This window comes from Tupaia chinensis, unplaced genomic scaffold (assembly GCF_000334495.1).
Source record: "Tupaia chinensis unplaced genomic scaffold, TupChi_1.0 Scaffold139072_1, whole genome shotgun sequence".
In the NCBI taxonomy this organism is placed as follows: domain Eukaryota; kingdom Metazoa; phylum Chordata; class Mammalia; order Scandentia; family Tupaiidae; genus Tupaia; species Tupaia belangeri.
In genome coordinates this window covers 289,742-315,654 of record NW_006198962.1, presented here as the reverse complement: position 1 = coordinate 315,654, position 25,913 = coordinate 289,742, and the positions used below count along the sequence as shown (strand labels likewise).

Below are 25,913 nucleotides of genomic sequence, written 5' to 3'. Positions count from 1 at the left end.
GGCTGTGGGGGTTGGAAGCAGCCTGTTCCCACCAAGGGCAGAAGCTTCACCATCTGAGCAGCCAGGCTGGCTGCACTTGCTGGGGGGTTCCAGTGCTCTGCCCTGCTCTGCCCTGCTCAGCCCCAGGCTGCAGCCCACACTTCAGCTCTGTGTCCCAGGTGGCACGGGCTTGTCTGGGTCCTTTCCTTAACACACAGGCAGGTTTTATTTTTATTTTATTTTATTTTAAAAAATAATTATTCTGTGCTTATTTTTTTCTTCTTCTTCTTTTTTTTTCCCCTTTGGAGAGGTTTTTGCTATAGAGTGCATGTGCTCACCAGAAAGACAGAGAGAGACAAAGAGACAGAAAGTGAGAAATAACCCCCCAGGGGGGATGGCCACATCACAATCCCTTCTCCTTTATTTTCCTTTCAGGATCTCTGGCTTGCATGCACATGTGCCCCGTGTGAGTTTAAGCCACCAGGTCCAGGACTCGAACCATGGTCGACTACGTGGGAGTCCAGTGACATAGCCATTACGCCAACTGCTGGTCCCTGTGTATAACTTTTTCATAATATTTATTTTTCATGAACTTTTGGAAGACCATTCATGTTTCATGTTATTATTTCAAATTCGCATAGTTTACATTTGTACAAAATGTAACCCATGACTATGTTCTTCTGCAAGAAAATTAAGTGATTACAATTGCTAATGCTTTCTTCACAGGTATATCTATAGAATTTATTTTAAAAAATAATTATTTATTTTATTTTATTTATTCATTCATTTATTTTTTTAAAATTTGACCAGAGAGAGACAGAGGGTGAGGGTGAGAGAGAGAGGAAGTGAGAAAACAAGTCACCAGATTCAGGACTCAAACCCCGGTCAGCCATGTGGGAGTGTCCAGTGCCTTAACCACCACGCCACAGGCAGGTTTTATACGACTTTCTCTAGGCGGCAGAGTTAACATCTACCTTTCAAGATAGATGTGAGTGTTAACACGGAATGGAAACACTTGTGATATAAGGCTTTTTCTTCCAGATACCTAATTGTGGGACTGTTTCTCTTTTTTCTTTTTGTTTTACCAAACCGAAGTTCTCTTTCTAAGGAGTCATTAAACCCAATTTAGAAAGGGCTGATTTAACCAGACAGACATACTCACTGCCACCAGGCCTGTGTTAAAAAGATCTGGGGTAAAACATGGGGTGCCTTCTCTCATGTCAGAGCGTTTCTTCTGAAGCAGTACACAGGCCATGTCCCTTATATTCGAGGGGACTAAAACCCTCTCTGCAATGTCCTGTGAGATCTAGGTCTCAGAATCCCCAGGAAGGGCTGGGCTGATCTGGGAGGGAAGAAACAGACTGCTTCGAGGGTCCCACCAGGGTCACAGATTTCACAACAGGTTTTGTAAGAAAAATACCTTTTCAGTGAAAGAAATTAGGAGGAAAAAACTAGAGAAAAACGTAACAAACTTGAATATGTGTATACTTTAAAAGCCCAACCTAGTCAATATCTGTAGAACAAATACAACAGTTATCAAATGAGGCTCCTTAAAACAGAAACTTTCTGCACAACCTGAATCTTCTTTTCACAAAGTCAAACTACTGGAATAGTGCCAAGGTCAAGAAATATACACTTAATTTAATTTTTATTTTAGTTCAACAGTTGTTTAAATATACAGTCAGTTCATGTATCAATCAAAAAATTTAAAATAAGGGCTCTTCAAAATGTGCACAAAAAATGTATATTATGGAAAAAACTCTGCATGGGTCACGGAACTTTTTTTGCCCCTAAATTATGCTTGTACTTAACTTTCATGTTCCCACAGATTTCTTAAAGACCCCTCAAATGTTGGTCTCCATTAACACTGTCCTCTGGGGCTGCAACCTCATCTGTGGTTCTACCTGTCACCTCGTGCTAAGGATCTGGTTCCCACGGTGAGAAAGATGTCTCTGGCTACAATGGTGAGTGAGCCCAGGCAGGTGCCAAGGTGCGTACGAAGCTGATGTCACACGCTGCCCAGTGTGCAGGTGTGGAGGACGTGACCAGCACTCGGCATTGATGTGTGAGGTAAGCAATGTCTGGGGGCTGGGGCACTGAATGGTGACTGAGGAGGAAAGGCGAGAGACTCCTATACCAACAGAGAGGTTCTGAGTCGTTCCTTTAGAGCATCCCACTCTAATCTCCCTTCACCTCTCTGGCCCTTTTGCTTCTCACTGAAACTCACAAAGCCACCTGTGGGGCTGGGGGAAAGGAGTACAGTCACACCCGGGGGCATGACAAGCCACGTGCCCTTTGTGCCGACCTCAACGCCAGTTTGGCTAATACGTGAAGTTGCCTGAAAACTCCCGCCGCCAGCTCTATTTAGCACAGAGAGCTGTGGGGACAGTGCGCGGCGCCTGCGGTGTGCTCGCGTCTGTGTCGTCTGGGGAAGGTAGAGAGGGCCCGTGGCTCACCTCTTCGGTTGTCCCAGGCGTAGAGTTCCTTTATTCCCAGCTCGTTCAGGGACTTGGACAGCTCCAGCTCCTCCCCGGCAATGTTGTCCCTGAGGAGAACCACGTGCTCTGGGTGGACCTCGCACTTCGCACAGATGACGGGAAGAATACTCTGGAGAGGAACCTCGGGGCTCACCCGCACGACGGCTTTCTGTGTCCGCAGGTAATTCACTACTAAGCGCACAGATTTCTGAAAGAACACACCAGACAAGATGAAGTGTGTCAGGACATGTTCCCACGGTAGCTTTGACTTAGGTTTTTATTCTGGGGTCGACTGTGGCAGGGTTCGGCACAGCCCAAATCTTCCTTCCAGAGTCAGCCTCCAACGGGAAAATGGGATAATAAATAGCAAAAACGTAAGTGTCTGCCTAACGCGCTCATCTTGGAGCCACTCACGCTCGAGCAGGCTGCTCACCACACAGGGAAACTGAAGCCAGTGAGCGCTCTTAAGTTAAAATCCAGCAGACACTGTCTTTTTTTTTTTTCTTTACAACTATTGTATGTTAATTTAATTTAATTTAATTTTAACAGACACTGTCTTGAACGGTGTTGGCCAGGCCTGAATGCGACACACTTAGACATCTTTTCTAAAAAATAAGATAACGTGGAAGTAGTATGAGTAGTTTTATTTAAAGAAAAAGAAACAAAAAGCAAGACACCAAACTTTTAACAAGTCAAAACATCCACATATATAAATAAATATATATTTACACACATATTTCTATTAGGTTGTCAGGAAAGTCATGACATGTTTTTTATATTTTTTTGGTGCAAAAATTCATCATGACTTCCCAACAACCCATTATATCAATATACACACATGCAGAATACATATAAACACACACATAGAGAGCAGGTGCATGGACAAGTGTGTATTTATACATGCACACTACACATGCATTTTAAGCTAGATGTGTATGTGTGTGTGTTACTTACAAACCAGACATATAAAAATCAGGGAAAAAAATTAATTTGACTAAAATGGATTCAAAATTACTACAAGTAAAGTGGTCCATAAAAAACATTTAATATACAAAGTTTCAGGACCAGCAGATATCACAGTGGTTATGTCACTGGATTCCCACATGGCCAAAAGCAGTTCGAGTCCTGGACCCGGTGGCTTGAAACTCACGCCAGGCACATGTATATGCATACCCAAGATCTGCGGAGGAGAATAGAAAAGAAAGGATTGTGGCATAGTCATCCTCCTTGGGGGGTGATTTCTCACTTTCCCTCACTGTCTCTATTTCTATCTCTGATGAGCACACACAACCTAAGTCAAAAACCTCTTAAAACACACACACACGCACACACACACACACACACACAAACACAGCTTCTTCCAGTTTACTTTCCCTTCTCCTCTATTCTCCTCTCAGGATCTTGGGCACGCATGCACATACGACCGGCATGAGTTTTAAGTAGCCAGATCTGGAACTCCAATCACAGTCAACTACATGGTAGTCCAGTGACGTAACCATTATGCCATCTACTGGTCCCAATTTATCTTTTCTTTCCTTTTTTTTTTTTTTTAAATTGACAGAAACAAAGGAAGGGAGAGGGAGAAAGCATTCCCCCAAGGGATATGATCACACTGCAATCACTAATCACTTCTCCATTTCTCCATTACATCAGGATTTGGGGCATGCACACACATGTGCCTGGTATGTTTTTCAAGCTGCAGGGTCCAGGATTCAGAAGTCAACCATGTGGAATCCAGTTCCCAATGTATAAGGCTGAACCACTAGGCAATGGGGAGGACTCTCTAGCCAGCTTTTATTCAGCCTTCACTGATCACTGAGCTGTGCTAAGACACTGTAGAGGCAGACATACTGGACTTGGATTAAATAAAAGAGCAACTGAGAAAGCCTCCTGCGCTCTTCCCGTCTGGGTATCATGGTTCAGTGTGGCTGTGATGATGGATTTTAGGAGGAAAAGTGGAACCCCCTGTTCCTTCCCATGCCTTGCTGCAGACTCCAGTTTCAACACAGAAAGGTAAGGGAAGCCACGGGATATACACAAGGCTCCTCCTTCTGGAACAGCGATTTTCCAAGACAAATAAGGGGGAAATCTCCTCCGGACAGAGTATACAAGGGTAATACTTAGGATTTATGAACCAGCCTAACCTAGAAATTTAAATAGGATGGGCTGTTGGTCAAATTACCATTTTTAAAAATAGGAAAACTCAGCAGATCTTCTAAGAATAGGGAAGAATGTAGGAACACTACTTTTAATTGGAGCTATGAGATTCATATCAAAGCCTTATTAAAAAGTACAATAAGCAGCTGAAATTAATTTTGATTGATAATAAAAAGCCTGGAGAAAACTTATGAATGTGATAAAATATTCTCTAAATGCAATAAGTCAATATTTCAAAATCAATGCTTCAAAAGGAAAAATTCCTTTTTTTTCTCTCGCTTCAATATGCTTAAGTCTTCTATAGACTCCAGCTGTTTGCTGAGGCAGGCAGAACTCTAAGACTGTACTTACCAATAGGGTAGCCACTAGCCACTTATGGTTATTTAAATTGAAATGAATTAAATATAACAGATTTCAATAAAATTAAAAACTCAGTTTCTTAATCTTGCTAGACACATTTTAAGTGCTAACGAGCTACATGTGGCCAGTGGCTATCATCCTGGGAAGTGCGGAATTAAAGACCATGTCCACCTCTGAAGAAAGTTGTGGTAGCTAGCTGCACTCTCAGGCACTCTCTACTATAATACGCACAGGACCGATGTTATAACAATAAACGGTGTCAAATTCTGTGAACTGTTCCCTAAGATAAGCTCAACTTAGCGCCGAACTTTTATCTAGCATAGGAGTAGAAACCTCAATCACAAGTGTGCATATGGTACTGAGGTGAGAAGAACACACTGACCCTTTTCTCAGCACCTCCCACACAGACACGGGCATCTATATATAGACCCTTGGATAACATGTAGGTACCTACTGACCTCGGGCACCTTTGCTGAGCCAGGCTTAACCTTCTCTTCAGAAACTTTTTCTTTCAGAAACACAGTGTGTACATTCAAAGTCCCAACCAAGGTATTTGGCTTAAAACTCAAAGGCTGTTGGGTTTCCGAAGACCAGATCTCAAGGGCATGGTGGGATGGATTCAGGTGGTTCTGAAGGCAAAGATCAACCAGGAGATCCATCATCGCATGGCTGAAAAAAGGAAAACAGATCATGACTATTAGGAATGTCAGCACTCTCCCATCTGCCTAGCTGAATAAGGGTGGAACAAATGAATAAGTGGATGAATAAGCAAATTAGATGTACTTATAAAGAAAGACAACAGCAGCTCATTAATTCTTAATGCATGATTATATAGCAATATGTTAACATTTTTAATACCAATAAACACTACTGCAAAAGAAAGATCACAGTATCTAGAAAATAGTTCTACTTCTAGTGAGTTCCATGAATACGCTGAGTTGAATCATTTAAGGTCTGCTAGCAGAAATATTACTCGTAGGTTGGAGACACTGATTTTTCATAAACATAATGTATCTTTAAAACTTAAATTTGAGGTTGAAAAAGTTAGCAGCTTTCTTCTTAGTTAAAAAAAATCCTTTTATTCAAGACTAAAAAGTAACCCAAGGTAATTACCATTATCAAGTATCAAACATTTTCATAAGGTCCCCCATCACAGGAGGGGTAAGGGAGGATAGTAAAAAATCAAATTATTCTGAAGAACAGAAAATATCAATTAAATCTTTTCCATTTGTCTGTCAGAATGTTTTATATTTAACACCGACCTCTCTTTTACAAATTCTTCAAGAATTTGAGCAAAATATAGACAGAATATAAAGAGAAAAGAAGGAACCAAAGCATACTACCACAAACATCAAAGCACAAAGCAGATGAAAAAGATGAGAGGAACAAAAGAACTAGCACAAAGGCAGAAAACAATGAACAAAATGGCAGGAGTAAAGTAATCCCACCTCACATAAATGATTTCACTTTGCATTTTTAGAAACTAGAATAAAGGGGCCAGCAGATGGCGTAATGGTTACATTGCTGGACTCCCACATAGTCAACTGCATTTCAAGTTCTGGACCTAGCAGCCTGAACCTCACACTGGGCACATGTGTGCATGCCCAAAATTCCGAGAGGAGAATGGAAGAGAAGGGACTGCAGTGTGTCTATCCCCCCTTGGGGGTGATTTCTCATTTTCTATCTCTCTGCCTCTCTCTGTCTCTCTGATAAGCGCATGCACCCTATAGCAAAAATCTCTCTAAAGAAAAAAGAAAGGAAAGAAACTAGAATAAGAACAAAGTAAGCTCAGAGTGAACAGCAGGTAGGAAACAATAAAGATATGGCAGAGATAACTGCAATAGAGAATAGAAGAGTAGAAACAACAAAACTAAAAGTTGTGGGGTTGTTTCTTTTTTTGAGAAAAGTAAACGAAATAGAAAAATCCTTAGCTAGACTAAGGAAGGGTTATAATAAAACAAGAGAAGACTCAAAATCAGAAATGAAAGAAGAAACATTATAACAAATGCCTCAGGAATAAAAATTATTAGGTACTATTATGAACAATAATACATCAACAAAATGGATAATCTAGAAGAAATTAACACGTTCCTATATACACATAACCTGTCAAAATTAAATTAACAAGAAACAACAACTCTAAATGGAACAATAACAAATAAGCAGATTGAATCAGTAATTATATTTCATTACAAAGAAAAGTTCAAGACCAAATAGATTTATATCAAAGAGTAATTAATACCAACACTTCAGGGGCTGGCAAGTGGTGAGGTGGTTAAGGGTGCTGGACTCTCACGTGGCTGACCACAGTTGGAGTCTCAGACTTGGTGGCTTGCTTTCTCATTTTCTCTCTCTCACTCTGTCTCTTTCTGGTCAAATTGAAAAATAATGATAATAAATAAATAATTCTTTAAAAAACAATTAATACCAACACTTCATAAACTCTTTCAAAAATAGGAAACAAGACGGACCAGCAGTTAGCGTAATGGCTATGTTGTTGGACTCCCACGTAGCCGACTGTGGTTCAAGTCCTGGACCCAGTGGCTTAAACTCACGCTGGACGCGTGTGCGTGCGTGCCCAAGATCCCGAGAGGAGAATGGAAGAGAAAGGATTGTGGCGTGGCCATCCCCCCAGGGGGGTGATTTCTCGCTTTCTGTCTCTCTGTCTCTCTCTGTCTGTCTGGCAAGCGCATGCGCCCTATAGCAAAAACCTCTCCCCCCCGCCAAAAGAAAAAAAAAATAGGAAACAAGAGAGACTTTCAACTCATTTTATGAGCTAAGCATCACTTTGATGCCAAGCCCAAAAAGACTCTGAAAGAAACAAAATTATAGGCCAATATATTCCTGATGAATATGGATGCAAAAATTCTCAATAAAATACTAGCAAACAAATAAGCACATTAAATAGATCACATACCATAAGAAAATTGGTTCTAACCCTGAGATGCAAGAATGGCTCAACATATGTGAATTAGTCAATGTGAGACAACATATAAACAAAATAAAACACAAAAAACCATAATCATTTTAAGTGAAGCAGAGAACTCATGTGACAAAATTCAACATCCACTCAGGATAAACACTCTCAGCAAAAAACCATAAATATAGAAGGGACTTAATTGAAAAAGATGGAAAGCATTTTCCCTAAGGTCTATACAATGCTCCTTTCTGTTATTTGTCCTAGCCAGAGACATTGGACAGGAAAAAAATAATATAAAAGACATGCAAAATAGAAAAAGTAGAATTATTTCAGTTTGTAGATAGCATGACCATATGCATATATTATTTTTAACTATGTATGAATTTTAATTTTTTGCAACAAAAATAAACTCATACTTTAATTCTATTTTTCAATAAATTTTCTGAAGTCCCTTTGTGTGTAAGAAGACTCAATAACAACAACAATAAACTGTTAAAACTAATAATTTAGTAAAGTTGCTGAATAAAAAATAAAAATCACTGGCATTTCTATATACACAAGCAATGATCTATCTGAAAATAAAAGTAAAAATAAAAGTCCTATTTACAATAGCAAAGCAATAATAACAACAACAACAACTGGGACTAAACCTAACTAAAGAAAACGAATGATCTGTACACAAAATATTACAAAACACTGATAAAATAAAGAGACAGATCACTAGAAAGACATCCTGTTTGTAGGCTGGAAGAATTAATATTGCTAAAATATTCATAGTGCACAAAGAGATCTATCAATTCAATAAAATCTCTATTGAAATTCCAATGACATTCTTCATAGGATCAGAGAAGAAAAACCCTAAACTTTATGTGAACCATCAAAGGACTTTGAATAGCTGAAAGATTCTTAAGAAGGGAAAACTAGGGACCAGCAGTTAATGTAATGGCAATGTTACTGGACTCCCATGTAGTAGACCATAGTTTGAGTCCTGGACCCAATGGCTTAAACTCATGCTGGGTGCATGTGCATGCGTGCCCGCACACGATCCCAAGAAGAGAATGGAGGAGAAGGGATTGCAGCGTGGCCATCACCCCTGGGGGGAGGGGAGTGATTTCTTGATTTCTGTCTCTCTGTCTCTCTCTATCTTTCTGGCGAGCACACGCGCCCTATAGCAAAAACCTCTCAAAAAAAAAAAAAATAGAAAGAAAAAAGAAAAAAAGAACAGAAAACTAAACTGGAGGCATCATGATGCTTGATTTCAAAATATCTTACAAGGTATAATATTCAAAACAGTATGGTACTTATATAAAATCAGAAACAAAGACCCATAAAACAGAATAGAAAGTCCAGAAATAATTCTATGCATTTACAGTCAACTGGTCAACTGATCTTTGACAAGAAGGCCAAAAATACACAATTGGGAAAAGACAGTTTTTCAATAGTCTAGGAAAACTGGAGATCTACATAGAGAAAAAAAAAAATCAGACCCTTATCCCACCCTGCATACAAACATCATCTCAAATTGGATTAGAAACTTAAATGTATAATCTTAAATTATACAACTGCAAAAAAAAAAAAAAAAAAAAAAAAGAAAGAAACCCTAGAGAAAAAGCTTCTGGACTTTGAACTGTGTAATTATATATATATATATATTTAAATATAACACCAAAAATACAGGGCACAAAAGCAAAAGTAGATAGACAAATGAAATTGTGTCAAACTAAGGTTTCTGTACAGCAAAGGTAAAAATTAATAGAGTGAAAAGACAACCTATGGAATGGCAGAACGTATTTTCAAATTCTGTATCTGTAAGTGAAAATGAGGTGTACGTTCGTATACAAAACTGATGAAGAACTAAAACAATGCAATAGCAAATAATCCAATTTAAAAAGAGGCAAAGCGACTGAGTAGACACTTTCCAAAACAAGACATACAACTTGGGACCAGCAGTTAGCTTAATGGCTATGTCGCTGGACTCCCATGTAGTCGATGGTGGTTCAAGTCCTGGACCCGGTGGCTTAAACTCATGCCGGGCGTGTGTGTGCCTGCCCAAGATCCCGAGAAGAGAATGGAGGAGAAGGGATTGTGGCGTGGCCATCGCCCCTGGAGGCTGATTTCTCGCTTTCTGTCTCTCTCTGTCTGGCAAGTGCATACGCCTTATAGCAAAAACCTCTCCAAAAAAAAAAAAAAGACATACAACTGATAAACAGGTATATGAAAAGGTACTCAACATTACTATCATAAAAGTGCAATTCAACAGAAAAATCATCTCATACCTGTTAGAATGGCTATTATTAATATATATATTATATATTTAATAAAATATATAATATATTAGGTGTGTGTGTGTGTGTGTGTGTGTTGATGAGAATGTGGCCAAAAGCAAACCCTTGTAAACTGTTGATAATAATGTGAATTGGTTATAGCCACCAAGAAAAACAGAAAGGAGGCTATTTTAAAAAAAACTTAAAATAGAATTACCATATGATTCTGCAATCCCATTTCTGAGTATATATATATATCTGAAGAAAATGAAATCAGAATCTTAAAGTCTCTACATTCCAATATTTATTACATAATTTTTATGGTAGTTAAGATATGAAAATGAATGGGTTAAGAAAACATAGTATTATACATATAAAATATTCTACCATAAAAAGAAGAAAACCCTGCCTTAAGTGATACCACAGATGAACCAGAGGACATTTTGCTACATGAAATAAGACAGACACAGAAAGACAAAAAGTACATGATCGCACATGTATGTTGAATATAAAATATTTTAATTCAAAGAAGCAGAGAATAAAGTAGTTGTCAGGAGCTGGGGGAAAGGGAAATTGGGAGATGTTGAGTAAAGGCACAAAATTTCTATGAGGCATGATGAATAAATTCTGGAGCTTATTATAACGTATAGTATGGAGACTATAGCTGGCAATACTATGTAGGAATTTCAAAAAGTTCATGGAAAAGAGAATTCAAGAGTTTCTTTTTGGACCAAAATATTGAAACCCATGCAATCTTTTTATAATATGTGTTTTCATGAAGTTTTTGAAGTGCTCTTGTAGAGTTTTAAAAAATTCAAGTTCAAGAAGCATCATTTAATTTAATTTAATTTTATCTGGGATCTGAGCCTACAGTTGGTCATGTAGCTTCCAGCACTGCTGTTCAGTACACTGTCACCTACGCCACTGAGGCTGGTCCTCCTTTTCTCATCCTTGAGTTAGAAAAAGACAGAGACAGAGATGCAGCACCCCAGCAGGGACCTGACACCATGATCCATACCAGCTTCACCCAGCCCAGATCACGGGCACACATATGGCCAGCATACTCAGGCTTGAACGGGCAACCTTTCTATGTGACTCTGCCTCATAGAATGTCCTATTTTACTGCTGTGCCAGTGCCCAGCCTATTTTTACCTAAAGTTCATTGATTTGTTTCTACTATGAGGAAGACAGACAGACAGAGAAACAGAGAGACAGGCTCCCCTGAATCACGAGCACAGGTACACCCGGCATGTTCAGGTAAGTATCTCTAAGTGAACCCACAACCTTTCAAACTGGCAGAGAGGAAGGGAGGGATAAAGCAACCTCCTTGTCCCCCTACTATGGGGTATGGTCACACTGCAATCCTTTTTCCTCCGTTCCTTCAGGATTTTAGGCCACACGCATACACAATTTTCAAGGTGTGATTTTTCAAGACACCAGGGCTGGGATCTGAACCGTGGTTGGTTATATAGGATCTCGCTTTGTATCCACAGTACCTAACCACTGCACTACAGGGTTGATATCAGCACTATATTATCAATGATAATTTATTATCTGTCTCTGCAAGCCCTGGGCCACATGGTGCATTTTACATTAATCCCTCTAGTCCTCCCAAAGTCTGAGAGACAGAGGCTGGCTCTCCTTGAGTTTCTACCCCTAAACAGGGATGCCATTTACCTACCCCCTGGTCCATTCGATGCTGATTTTTGCTTCCCCTCCCTCCTCTCCACCCAAAGTCCATTTCCACCAGGTAAACAAATCAAAGTAAATTTTCTAGAACACAAAAAATGTGCACCAAGGGACCAGCAGTTGGCCTAATGGCTATGTCACTGGACTCCCATGTAGTCGACCGCAGTTCAAGCCCCGGACCCGGTGGCGTAAACTCACACTGAGCATGTGTGCATGGGTTCCCAAGACCCTAAGAGGAGGATGGAGGAGAAGGGACTGTGGCATGGCCATCTCCCCTAGGGGGTGATTTCTCGCTTTCTGTCTCTCTGTCTCTGTCTGTCTTTCTGGCAAGCGCACATGCCCTATAGCAAAAACCTCTCAAAAAAAAAAAAAAGGCACATTAATGCTACTAATATCACCTTCTATTCTTTCAGTCCAGTGACTGGTAACATGCATGAAACCTCTAATTAGAGGGAGGTGCATTATGAGAGGGAGTAGCTGGCCCTGGGGCGCAGTGACTTTTCTCCATCATCCAGAGAATAAAGCTTTCTTGCCAAGCAGAAGCCAGTACTTGGAGTTTAATGTAACTAGCAGAGGCACTGAGTAATTGGAGCCAAATAAATTAGGAGGTTCCCAAATCTCTACCTCGTGTGTCAAATTATTTCCCGAACTGACTGAGTAATAATAACAGCACTGCCTTCACTCTTTCAGGACCCTAATGTGGGGTTCACCCTCCCAGGAGGTGCTCCCTACTTTGAAAGCTGCAGGTACTTGCAGCAGTTGAAGGTGGAAGTAGTTTATAAACAACCTACCCCTCAACTTTAGTATTAAAAAGGGAGCAGGAGGAGGCAAAAACAAAAACAACAACAACAACAACAACAAAAAAAAACTCATCCCCAAACCCTGTAAGAACATGATAGTAAAACATGGGCTCTCATACATGGTTACATGCTGGAAGAGCACAGAAGCTGTCATTAAATCAATCTGGAGGAGGAAGCCGGATTCCAACCCTCCCTGGGGCTAGAACCTGCACCCAGGACAAAGGAATGGTAAGGAGGTCTGTCTTCTGCCACAGGCAGCTCTACGTGCGAATCTCAGGTGCCCACAGTCTCCCACGAAAACCTGGCTTAGCCACACCCAAGAACCTAGACACACATATGAGGACACAGGTTCAAAAGCATGAGCTCGTCTTACGGCGTTTCCAGTAGGATTTGGCCTGTGGTGTGGCCCCTCGCGGGCTCATTTAAAACGGGGCCTGATTTATTGCCTTCCTACCACATGCTTTTCAGGAACACGGCCTCGTAAAGTGGGGTAGGAGTGGGGGCTTCTGCCTCTATGCACCACACCCTTCCAGCTGCTGCTGCTGGCAGTTTAGAATGCCAGGCCCCCTTAGAGCCTACTGGAAAAGGTCACCTGAAGGAGGGAGGCAGCTTCGGAACAATGGCATTGGCTGGCAGTGCGGAGGTGCCAAGGTGCTGCCTGGGTCCTGTGGGTTTCCTGTACAGATGCATCAGAGCTCGACTTGAGCGTCCTATCGTCCACACATGAGGGTTAACGACCTCTCTAATTTTGTGTTATGTGTTCCCTGCCATAGGATCTTAGTAGATCACTCTGCCACAGGGAAAAACCTGGAGACTGGACGAAGTGACTTGGTTCCTCTTACACATCCTCGCCCCTCCTCACCTGGCCTCCCCTCGCTCCCACCATCCTCTGAAGGAGCAGCCGCCATTCTGATCTGTATCTTTGCACGCACTGGCCCTGTGATTAGGGCTGCATGTCTCCTCCGGTGGCAGCAGAGTGGTTTGGTGAAGGCACTCAGGAGGCATGACTGGGGCAGAATCTGGCTACCACTTGCTATTTCCAGCTTCTCTGACCTGGGCCAGTGACTGTGCTGCCACGCACCTGGCCTGGGTTTCCTTATCAGCAAGGACATAATGACAGCGCCAGCCTCACAGGGTCGCTACAGTCTCATGGGAATGAACATTTGTAAGACGATCTGTGCAGGGCCAGGCATGTGCGAGTCACAACAGCAGCATTTGTGACATCCATGAGTTCTCCTGTTCTGTCTTTACTACGCTGATTCTACGTAGGAGGACATTGGCCTAGCTCAGGGCAGAGAATCTCCCAGCCCAGGGCAGGGAATGGCCAGGCCCAGGGCAGAGGATGGCCCAGCCCAGGGCAGAGGATGGCCTGTCCCAGGGCAGAGAATGGCCCAGCTCAGGGCAGAGGATGGCCTGGCTCTTGGCAGAGAATGACCCAGCCCAGGGCAGAGGATGGCCCAGCCCAGGGCAGAGGACGGCCTGGCCCAGGGCAGAGAATGGCCCAGCCCAGGGCAGAGGATGGCCTGGCACAGGGCAAGGATGGCCTGGCTCTTGGCAGGGGATGGCCCGGCCCAGGGCAGGGAGTGGCCCAGCCCAGGGCAGAGGATGGCAGGGTCCAGGGCAGAGGATGGCCCGGCCCAGGGCAGAGGATGGCCTGGCCCAGGGCAGAGGATGGCCAGGCCCAGGGCAGAGGATCACCTGGCTGTGTTTGGCTGGAGGCCATCCTGCTCTCAGCAAATATCAAGATATCTGATCCTTTCAAAGTAACATTCCCAACCTTACAAATGAAATCAAGACAATCAGACACCTTCAGAATGTCAAATGAAAAGTCAGGTATGATAAGGAAGTCGACTCCTGATAGTGACTATCTGTCTCAGTGATGGCCCCAGATCCAGATGCACGCTATTTTTTTTTTTTTTTTAGTTTGATACATGCACTTGCCAGAGAGGGAGAGAGAGAGAGAGAGAGAAAGTGAGAAAGCACCCCCTTGGGGGTGACCATGCTACAATCCCCTTTCCTCTACTCTCTTCTCAGCATTTTGGGCAGGCATGCACATGCATCCAGTGTGTTTTTAAGCTGCTGGGTGCAGAACATCAGCTGTGAAGTTGGCCATGTGGCATCCAGATGCCTTAACCACCAGACAACCTGACTGGCCCTGAACACCATTTTTTTTTTTTTTTTGGAGAGGTTTTCGCTATAGGGCGCGTGCGCTCGCCAGACAGACAGAGAGAGACATAGAGACAGAAAGCGAGAAATCACCCCCCAGGGGGGATGGTCACGCCGCAATCCCTTCTCCTCCATTCTCCTCTCGGGATCTTGGGCACGCACGCACACGCACCCGGCGTGAGTTTTAAGCCACCGGGTCTGGGACACGAACCGCGGTCGACTACGTGGGAGTCCAGCGACAGCCATTACACTAACTGCTGGTCCCCCTGAACACCATTTTTAAGAACTTCAGGGACTTTGAGAAAATAGCTCAATCTCTCTCTCTTTTCTTGTCTCTGCCTAGGACCACCTATCTGTATTTACATTAAATCCCAGGGTCAACAGAAGGAGGACAGAAATAAAGGGGAGAAGCATGTGCGCAGAGGTGGAGACGGTCAAGAGAGCAGACCCGTCGGTTTTCTCTCCCATTCTTCCTCATGCTCCTTTTTCCTTCCAGCTTCTTCACCTCTCTGCTCCCCAAGTGTCTTTTACGAGCTCATAATGTAGAGGTGACATGTATCTTTTGGTATTTGTTATGATCTCTGTTTTCTAACTTAAAAAGTGAAGAGAAGGGGACCAGCAGTTAGCGTAATGGCTATGTCGCTGGACTCACAGTTAGTCAACAGCAGTTCGAGTCCCAGACCCGGTACCTTAAACTCACACCGGGCATGTGTGCATGCATGCCCAAGATCCCGAGAGGAGAATGGAGGAGAAGGGATTGTGGCGTGGCCATCCTCCCTGGGGGTGATTTTTCTCTTTCCGTCTCTTTGTCTCTCTCTGTCTCTCTGGCAAGTGCATGCACCCTATAGCAAAAACCTCTCCCGAAAAAAAGTGAATAGAATATTTACATTTCTCTCTTTGAAAAATATTACTTTCCAAATATGTGTAGACTGCAAAAACATTCTTTTTTCTGTATGAGTCAATGGCTTCAATAAGAAAAAAGCTGATCTCCTTTCATACATGGTTCTGTTTGAAATCCTAACAGGCAGGAAGACCGAGTCATGCGGCGCAAGCCAACACTCCTGTGCCTGTGCAGAGAGGCCACTCAGAAACCAGTGGGGAGAGCACAGGCTGCTGGGGAATCACCACTGGTCACGCAACCCAGAGCGGCCACGTCCGGCTGCCATCACGCCAGAGCTGAGGAATGGACCACCCTTCTCTAATGGAGGGAACAGCCTGGCTGTTCTAGCAGATGCTCAGTCCTGGTTCAGCGTGGAAATGGAGTGACAAATACTGTTCGTCTGTAATGAAGAGGCTGTGGGGGGAGGGGGTCATTCTTGTACTGCTTACATGAAGCATTCCTGTGGCTCCCTTTTCATACTGCCACCCCAGTGAGGACCTGGGCTCACGCCCCAGACCCTGTGCTCACCCAGGCGTCCTGACAGCTTGCACAGTCTGTAGCAGGGACCATGGAGTCTCCAGGTTTAACATGCAACCTGAAACTCCAGGGCTTGTCGAAGCACAGTTGCTGGGCCCCACCCCAGGGATTTTGATCCAGCAGGTCTGGGGCGGGGCTGGGAATCTGCATTTCTAACGCATTTCCAGGTGATGCCAGCTCTGCAGGTCCAGGGACCAGACTAAGTATTCAAGACACGCACATTTGGTGTGTAAGTGCCATCCAGTGCTGAGCTCACAGATTATTGTACTTTAAGGAAGCTATTTCCAGGCGCAATGAAAACAAAAATTTAATGTGTATGCACTGTCGAATCTTAAACTGAGCGTCATGGCCTAGTTTCTCATGTGGGACCAAGGCCAGCGTGTGGCCCTAAGCTGGAGGTGAGGCAAGCTGCAGTGTATCACAGCAGAGCCGGCCTTGGGAGAAAGTCCAGTCCGACAGCTTCCCCAGCAGCCAAGGGACAGCCAGACGCCAGCAGGCCGCCCAGGCATGAGGCCCAGCACAGAAGAGCGCGGGCAGAGGCCAAGCAGGCATCACAAGACCGGCGGCCTGAGGAAGCTCAGGGGCAGGGAAGTCTGGAGTCCAGAGTGGCTCCAGGTTTGAGCCTGGGGTCTCTGGCAAGGATCTGGTCTTCCAGAGGTCTGGGTCTGGGACCTGTCAACCAAGGCTTGAGGCAGCAGCTGAATGCCCAGCATCCTTGCCTCGTGGGACATGTTAGAAGTCACATCAGTCAAGGCACTACGGCTGACATGAGGGCCACACGCCGGATGGATGCTGGTGCTGAACCCCAGAGAGCTGGCAACGCACACCGCCAAAGGCAAACGCCTCGTGGGGCCAGGAGCTGTGGCCAGTCTGTAAAGAGTCTGATGGGGTGCTCTAGGGAGAGGTGTGGGAGTGTTGCTAACTAAGGAGCACACGCTTTCTCTGAAGTATTTGTATTTTTTTTTGAGAGTTTTTTTCTTTTTTTTTCTATAGGGTGTGTGTGCTCGCCAGACAGAGAGACAGAAAGTGAGAAATCACCTCCCCCCCCCCCAGGGAGGATGGCCACACCACAATCCCTTCTCCTCCATTCTCCTCTTGGGATCTTGGGCACACATGCACACGTGCCTGGCGTGAGTTTTAAGCCACCGGGTCCAGGATTTGAACTGCAGTTGACTACATGGGGGTCCAGCGACATAGCCATTACACCAACTGCTGGTCCCTGAAGTATTTGTATTTTAAAACTGTTTAAAAGACAATGCTGCTTGACACAGAAAGAGATGATGGACAGAGGCTGGGGACCTGGGAAGGTCTGACAGTTATCCTACCCAGAGGCGATGCCATGGGACGAGTGACCTGGACAGGTGTGCACAGGTGTGCACAGGTGTGGACAGGTGATCTCACACACAAGAAGTGCATCTTCATTAGGTTCAGCTCTGCAGTAAGCCCTTTGCTGACCACAGTAACTCACATTCGTTCTTTTATTTATTTTTTAAATTTTTTTTTGGAGAGTTTTTTTATTTTTGCTATAGGGTGCGTGCGCTTGCCAGACAGACAGAGACAGACAGAGAGACAGAAAGAGAGAAATCACCCCCCAGGGGAGAATGGCCACACTGCAATCCCTTCTCCTCCATTCTCCTCTTGGGATCTTGGGCACGCACGCACACGTGTGTGAGGTTTAAGCCACTGGGTCAGGGATGCGAACTGCAGTCGACTACATGGGAGTCCAGCGACATAGCCATTACGCTAACTGCTGGTCCCACTCACATTCCTTCTTAACGCACTGGCCTCTTCATCTATTGGCCCACATCTTGGCGGTCACCTTGTTTCAGAATCTAGAACCTTCTGTGTCCAGGTTATAAGCAAATTAGGTGTTCTATGTGATTCTCACTGGGCAGAAAGTCAACAAGTACCCCCTGGAGACCTGCGCATCAACCGATTACCCTTCGGTCACCTGGGCCCCTTATAAACTTTGTGTGCTGCTTTTTTTTTAGAAGACTTTTTTCCTTTATTCATGATAGAGGATGTGCATGCACATGAGTGAGAGACAGAGAGAGAAATAAGCACCTTCTGTAGGGCCTGGTCACACCCTAATCCCCTCCCAGTAGTCCTACGGCTTATTGGATCCTAGTCCCATGCACGCAAGCCTGGCGTGTTTCAGGCTGACCAGGCCAGAGATTCAAACCACATGGCTTCCAGAACTCTGGGTTAGCACAGAGCCCCCTGCACGCCCGCAGCTGGGCCTGCGTGCTGCTCTTCATATAATACCACGCTTCCCCATGTTTGCAGGAAAGTAGTACTCACAAGCACCCATTTTCTCGTGACCTGCCTGTAGTTGTAATAGAACCTCATGTCCCCAGTGGCCCATGCCATCTTGTCTGAGACCTGTGGAGTTATAGGTGGCCCACAGGAGACTGTTTAGGGAAAGGTCATGCCAAGTGGCCAGGCCCATTCACCTCCCTCTCAGTGTAGGTTCAATAAAGTTAACCAGCAGTTTCTCATGTGATCCAGTCACCCTACAGACACTATTTACCTGCTCGGCAGACGGAGCTGTCTTCTTCCCGGTGCCTCACACCGGCACCTTATTCAATATGTGTGCTGATCAATGAATAAGAGAAGATCCCATTAAGTGAGGCTCCCCTTCTGTCTGATCGTAGGAGTCAGCAGGTGGTGTGGTGGTTAAAGTGCTGAACTTGGACACAGTCAACCGTGGATTGAGTCCTGGACCTGGAGGCTTGAACATCATGCTGGCATGTGCGAGTGCATGCTCAGAATCTCAGGAAGAGGATGGAGGAGAAGGGATTACAGCTTGGCCACCCCCTCTTAGGCAAGATTTCTCACTTTCTTACTCACTGTCTCTCTGTCTCTCTGTCTCTCTCTGGCAAGCACACAAACCCTGTAGCAAAAATGTCAAAACAAAATAAAACAAATAGCTGTGGGCCATCCCTACGGCCTAGTGGGTAAGGGAGCCAAAGCCCACATGGCTGACCACATGCTTTGAATCCTGGCCCTTACGGCTTGAAAAACATGCCAGGCATGTGTGATGTGTGTCCCAAATCCTGACAGGACACAGAAATGGAGGAGCAGGGATTGCAGTGTGACTACGCCCCATTAAGAGGTGCTTTCTCCCTTTTCTCTCTTGGTTGGATCATACACCCTCTGGCTAATTAAAAGGGGGGGGGGAAGTCCACTTTTCCCTCAGATAAGCAAGCAGTTTCTAATTTACAGCCAGAACCTGTTACTTCCTCACCAGAAATTTTCTCACAAAGCAGACAGACTAGTAACTAGATGCCTATGAGCTCATTCTGCAAATCACAAAGATTTGGGTTTTGGGTTTTTGTTGTTTGTCTGTTCCAACTTCTCTTGCTTCTGAGATGAACAAAGCTTCAGTGAGGCAGAACGTCTTGGAGTGGTCTGGAGAGGTGGCCCGTGAGAGAATGCCTACTCCAGTCAACTGACCACACGTGGCATTCAAACCGCCCTTTCTACTGGGTTGCTGGAAAAGTCATGATGCATTTTTGCATAGTATGTCATATGACGTTTCTGACAACCCAATAACTCCTCCTTTTCTGGCTGCTGGCCAGGACCTCAGAGTGGGAGTGAGGCAGGGCTATAGGCCCTTCAGGAGCTGCCAGCATGAGAGCTGTGTGGGACAGACCAGGCTGAGGGTCCATCTTTCCCCCTGAAGGGCACTTCCAGGCTCGTTCCCTGCTGCTGTGAGCCCTGTGCTGTTTTCTAAAGACCAAGACCTAGGAGTCCCTGCACAGATGTGAACCTGTTGTAAAGGGAGTGCAATAGCCCACAGAGGCAGAGTCATAGGACTGAATACAGGGGAGATTTCCTCTACTCTGCAAAGAGAATGGTTTCCCTCACCTAGTCCTTGGGTATCGTACCCATGTGGCCAGGGCCAACTGACCACTTTAAACTGGCAGAGCCCTACCACTCGAAATGCTTCACATCCTGTTATGAAGATCCTTTCTGGCTGGCAGTATGAACTCTTCACAGATCTCCTCTCTACTCACATTCCAGTTAAAGTGAAGGGGTTGATGGCTTTCTGTCAGCAGTGTGTGGGGCGCTGGCTACCCTGTTCCTAAAAGCACCCTTAGCATTTTCCTTAAGAATACCTCAGGGGGCCAGCAGGTGACACAATGGTTAAGATACTGGACTCCCACATGGTTATCCGTGGTTCGAGTCCTAGATCCAGTGGCTTAAAAATCACACTGGGCACATGTGTGTACGCCCTACATCCCAAGAGAAGACTGGAGGAGCAGGGAGTGTGGTGTGGCTGTCCCCCGGGGGTGATTTATCACTTTTCCTCCCTCTGCCTCTCTCCCAGGCAAACACATGAGCCCAGAACACCATTCTCACATTTTGAATTCTGAAAACGCAGTTAGACTTTTATTTATATTTCTAAAGTTAAGGGAAGCTTAAAACATGTGCATGTGTCCACATATACACACATACACAAATACACACACACTTGAAAGCACACATGTGCACAAAACACTGGGCTTAGCAGGATGGGGTCTAAGACTCCAATTCTTAAAGCATTTCCCTTTTGAGCATCTATAATGTCAGAAATAACATAGTTTCAGGGATTCACTATGAATTCTAAGCTGCTTGCTTATCCTAGGCACTTGCACTTGAGCCTGGCATATTTCAGGCTGACCAGGGCAGAGATTCAAACCACAGTCACCACGTGGCTTCTAGCTTCACAGTTCAGCACACAGCCACCTGCGTCACCAAGGTGATATAAAATATATTTCCCTATGTTTGAGGGAAATTAATATATGTAAGCACCAGTTTTCTCATGACCTACCTAGACCTAAAATAGTACTTCATGTCCTGAGTGGTCTGTACTGCTTGCTCATGAAAAGGTATGGAAGATGTATTCCACTAAATCCACTTGTTCAAAACAGAAAGAAACTGCTTTGACAAAAATGATCAGATCTACAAGGCATGTTCAAAACCTCATGCAAAATATGTATTATTGAGAAGATAATAAGCAGGGCCCAGCAGCAGCCATAGAGATTAAGGCACTGGACTCCCACATGGCCGATCATGGTCCAAGTCCCAAACCTGGCAGCTTGAAAATCTGCCAGGCGTGTTGTTTGTGATGCCCAAAATCCTGGGAGCAGAACAGAGAAGGGGGTTGCAGTGTGACCATCCCCCTTGCGGAGTGATTTCTCACTTTCCTTCTCTCTATTGCTCTCTGGTGAGCCCATACACCCTATAGCAAAAAAAAAACTAAAAATCTTTTTATAAAACAATATGCATGTCTCTGGAGATTTTTTTTTTTTGCACGAAATTAAACTTGTATTTGAATTCCATTTTCTCCTACAACCTATTGAAAGTCTCCTTTTATTTTAAGCAATGGTCAAGACTCTGACCTCTTGTATTATCAAAGAGCATACCACATAAGACCAGCACCCAGAGAGAAGCTGCTGCCCCCATGATGGCTATTAGATCAGCCACCCAGTGAAGACAGCTTGTGGGCTGCCAGTCTGATTCCAGATCCTATGGAAAACTCTGGAGAAAGGAGATAATGTAACACTTAGGAAATTAATGTTCAGCCTCTAAGGGTAAATCTGGCTGCAGTACTATATAGCATGGTGGTAGCTTCTACTTTACAAGGGAGTACAAAGAAACTAAAGATACAATCAGAAGAATGTATTCAGTTTGAAAACATTTTACAAAATAACATTTTTATGGGATCAGCCACAGTGGCACAAGCAAGAAAGCATCTCTGCATGGTGGCTGACACTGCATGGGAGGCTGGGCTCGATTCTGAGCCCAACCTAAACAGACGAGGTACAGTAGCGTGTGGCTGTGGTCCAAGCTAAACTAGGAGGACTGAGACACAGGGAAATCCTGTCAAAAATGCCTTAGGCTGGCCTTATAATCGAGTGGTTAAGGGAGCCACATCCCACATAGCCAACCACGGTTCAAATCCCAGCCCGAGTGGCTTGAAAAAAGACACCAAGCAGAGGTCTGTGTGGGCCCTAAATCCCAACAGGATGGAGAATCAGAGAAGGGATTGTGACGTGGCCATACCTCATTGTGTGGTGCTTTCTCTCTTTTGTTTTCTAACTCTTTCTCTCTCCCTGGTAGGCACATGCACACTCAGCAATTTAAAACATTTTTAAAAATGTACATCTCTCTCATAACCGAGTAACAATAATATTTTTACTTCACAGGCAGGGATTCTCTCTCTACCCATTCATTTGAAAAACTATATCCATGTGTTACAGGGTTAAAATGTGACCCATGATGCCATTTTTTTAATAAATATATAACCAGAAATTAGACCAAAAATATAAGAATTATGAATAAATTGTAATGCATTCAAAGATGAACTTTCACACATTTACTCAAGTGGTTTTTAAAACTAGAATAACAGACACACTTTTTAAGCTATAAAGGTCCATGGAAAAGTGCACTTAGGATGACAACTACTACTAAAAATGAAGAGGTCTATGGAAACTCTTGTCTGTCTCATCTGAGTCCTGGGAGCTGAGTCTAGAGGTCTGGACAGAGAGTCTGGCTGTTGGGGGCCGAGGCTCCAAGTTCGGCACCTCCCACACTGACCCAAGGTAGGCCTCTGACTATGCTTGAGCTCTCTGGCTGGATGGCGCACATGCATGCATGAGCCCAAGAGACAGAAAGTGAGCAACCCCCGCCCCCCCTCCCCACTGTGAGTTTTAAGCCGCCGGGTCCAGGGCTTGAACTGCAATCAATTACATGGGAGTCCAGCAACGTAACTATTAAGCCATCTGCTGGTCCTCTTGATTGGGAATTTTAGAATATTTGCTGAGTTATCTTGTGGACAGGACCCAAGTCTAAACGCAGAATTCATTTATATTTCATACACAGGTAGCAGAAGATAAGTTTAGACAATATAACTATTGTTTTTTAAAGAGTTATTTGCTTATTAGTATTATTTTTCTATTTTGACCAGAGAGAGACAGAACAAACTGTCAGGTCCAGGACTCTAGCCACGGTCAACCATGTGGGAGTCTAGCGCCTTTAACCACCATACCGCCTCCTGGCCCCAAGTTTAGACAATATTAAATGGCACTACAACCCTTCAAGTGCCATTAGGTGTGGAATTTTCCACTTGTGAATTCTTATTGGCACTCAAAAAGATTCCAATTTTGGAGCATTTTGGATTTCAGATATTTGGGATGCTCAAAACGGGATCAATACACAATTGATCAGCTGTGACACGTTTTGATAAGGATCAAGCATAAAATTTCAAATTCTGTGTTTAAGAAAATTCTTCCGACTAAGGAGACTTGAGCAATGCTCCAGCCAGAGCGTCTGTGATGTGGCATGGGACACTCGAACACAGACACGTTCGCAGGCAGGTCCGCTCTAAGGAGAGAAAGTGTGGGAATGGAAGGCCTGGAAATCACCTCCCTTAAATTTGAAAAGCACAGGTCAAATTGTATGCCTTCATCTAAGCTTCACTGTTTGCATTTTGAAAAGCTGGCTACAGAGAATGTTTACCTGTGCAGGTCAGCTTGTGAGAGACCCCTGCATGATTAAGTGAGGAGGCTGCCCCCTCGGCTGTGCACCTTAGGGACCAGAAGGTTGGCAGCAGACTGGCCACTAGTTGACCCTGAGGGTGTCAGTCACCTGGGAGGGGTGTATGGGGCCCCGAACTTGCCCTTCTTTCTGAGCCCTGAAGAAGAGGGTGAGCCCTGGCTGGCCAGGTAGTATGAGCCCATTGGAGGTGAGATAGGTGAGGTTGACCGAGGCCTAGGTTTATGTCCAAGAGGCCCTGGGTCAGACCATCACAGGAGGATGTAACCTTCACTGCTTTTTCCCATGAATGGGAGCACGGCAACTCCTCCCGCAGCCCCAGACACTTACCTCCCGTTGACCACGCTCTTCTTCTCCAGCCCACTGGGCAGAACCACAGTGACGTCCACGGTGCTGTTCCGCAGCGCCTCCTTCATGTGCACCAGGTTCTGCTGTGGGCCTAGGGCCGTGTCGCGAAGAGGCTTCTGTTCACAGTGAGCATTCAGGGGGAGGGGGTTTCCTGGGGGCGGAGGAGCGCGAGCCTTCATCTTTCTCCTTAGGAAACAGAACACAGAAGCACTGAATGAGAGGGCAGTTCCACACCTTCCCCAAATTGTAAGTATGCCTGAGTCTCTGCAGAAACGCCGTCCAGGGTGCACAGCCTCCCCGAAATCAGTGCATCGCCCTTCCATGCTAATAGCTACAATACGCTCCTAATCAGTAAAAACTAAGCAGGTTCAAAAAAGTAGAAAGCAGTTTTGAAAAGAAGGATTCCTGGGAAGAACTGCCCTAAAACTATGTTTGCTGCCTGGGAGCAGCACAGTTTTGTTTTTCACAAACAGGAGAGGCAGAGGTCACACGACCAGGGGAAGGACACACACAACACAACCAAGCAAGTAGATCCACAACGATCTGCAGCGCTCAGGTCTGGGCTCAGGCCAGTCTGGGAGATCCGGATCCGTGGGTCATAGCACTCAGGAGGAGTCGGGGCCCTATCAGGATGAGCTGAATTAGCCAGGAAGCCCATCAGGTCAGCCCCGCCTCACAGCTGCTGTGGACGTGTGGCTGGGAAGCCACAGGCATGATTGTCTGAGCACACAACCCTGTCACTGCTTGTGCCTTCTTGTGGACTGTGCGGTGCACACCCAGTTCACCTTGTAGATTTCTGAACACTGACAAGGAGCCGCCCACTTGGACGGACCACTGTGACAAATTCTTCCCTCCAGATAGTCAGGGACGGCAACTGACTTATTTTATATCGGCATTTTATTTTATATGTAGAAAAGTTATATGTGTGTATATGTGTGTGTGGTCATCTCTACATTGGATCTCATTTCCTATAAGCCTGGGGGGTTTCATCACAATGAGAGCTAGTATTCATTCGCTCAGCACTTTAGCATCTTCTAGGGCTGATAACAACCTCCCGGAGTTCTCATTCAGTCCTCAACACTGAGACTGAGGAAACTGAGTCTCAGAGTCCTGACTCCCACGAAGGCCCACAGTGATTTGGCGGCTGGGCTGAGATGGAATCCCGATCTGGCTGAGTCCTGAGGACTCACCCCTGCCCCCACCCCCGACTCTGGCCTCATCCTAGTTAGAGGTCCACAAAGAGATGACACCAGCCCTGAACACACCTTACACTCCGCGGCCAGGCAGTCTTCTTGGAAGAACTTTGGCATGAGACATTAGAAATAGGAATTCTGTGTTTAGAAATTTCTCTGGAAGAAATAAACCTACGGGACCTTACTGCAGGAGGCTCAGACGCTCACTGCGACGTATTTGGTGACCGCCAACGAACTAACCACACGTCCATCAGTGACTTGTCGATACGTAGAAGTACAGTGTTACACCACAATCCTGCGCCCACCCCAACCCCTGCCTTTCTGGCAGCCCAGAAACACGGCAGGAAAGGCCTGGCTTCTCTACCCACGAGCAGCTCAGCCTGGAGAAGAACCGGTGACAAAGCTGGCTTCACTCGGTGGGAAAGGCCACTGACATGATGAAGCAGTGATGCCCTTCCGGAGTGCTGAGCACCGTTCTTTAGAACTGTGAGTTCTTCGGAATGAGAGTTGAGCAGTGGAGTCCAGCTGAGGCTCGAGAGTGCATGCGCCACTCACAAAGGACAGGGTTTCCGCACAAGTCTAAGGAAGCCATAGGACCTGG

At 44.9% G+C, this 25,913-nt stretch overlaps 1 protein-coding gene across 3 annotated transcripts in view; it reads right to left on the bottom strand.

The window, feature by feature from the left end:
* Positions 1-24,300, bottom strand: part of COBL (cordon-bleu WH2 repeat protein) — a 213,294-nt gene extending 188,994 nt beyond the window's left edge. For all 3 annotated transcript variants that reach the window (XM_014592962.2, XM_014592964.2, XM_014592963.2), the window contains exons 1-3: positions 24,102-24,300; positions 5,432-5,642; positions 2,436-2,664 (exon numbers count right to left, since the gene is read on the bottom strand). In XM_014592962.2, the coding sequence (XP_014448448.1) occupies positions 2,436-2,664; positions 5,432-5,642; positions 24,102-24,298 (637 nt within the window). In that variant the 5' untranslated portion in view covers positions 24,299-24,300. The remainder of the gene's footprint in view (positions 1-2,435; positions 2,665-5,431; positions 5,643-24,101) is intronic.
* Between the last annotated feature and the right edge of the window lie 1,613 nt (positions 24,301-25,913).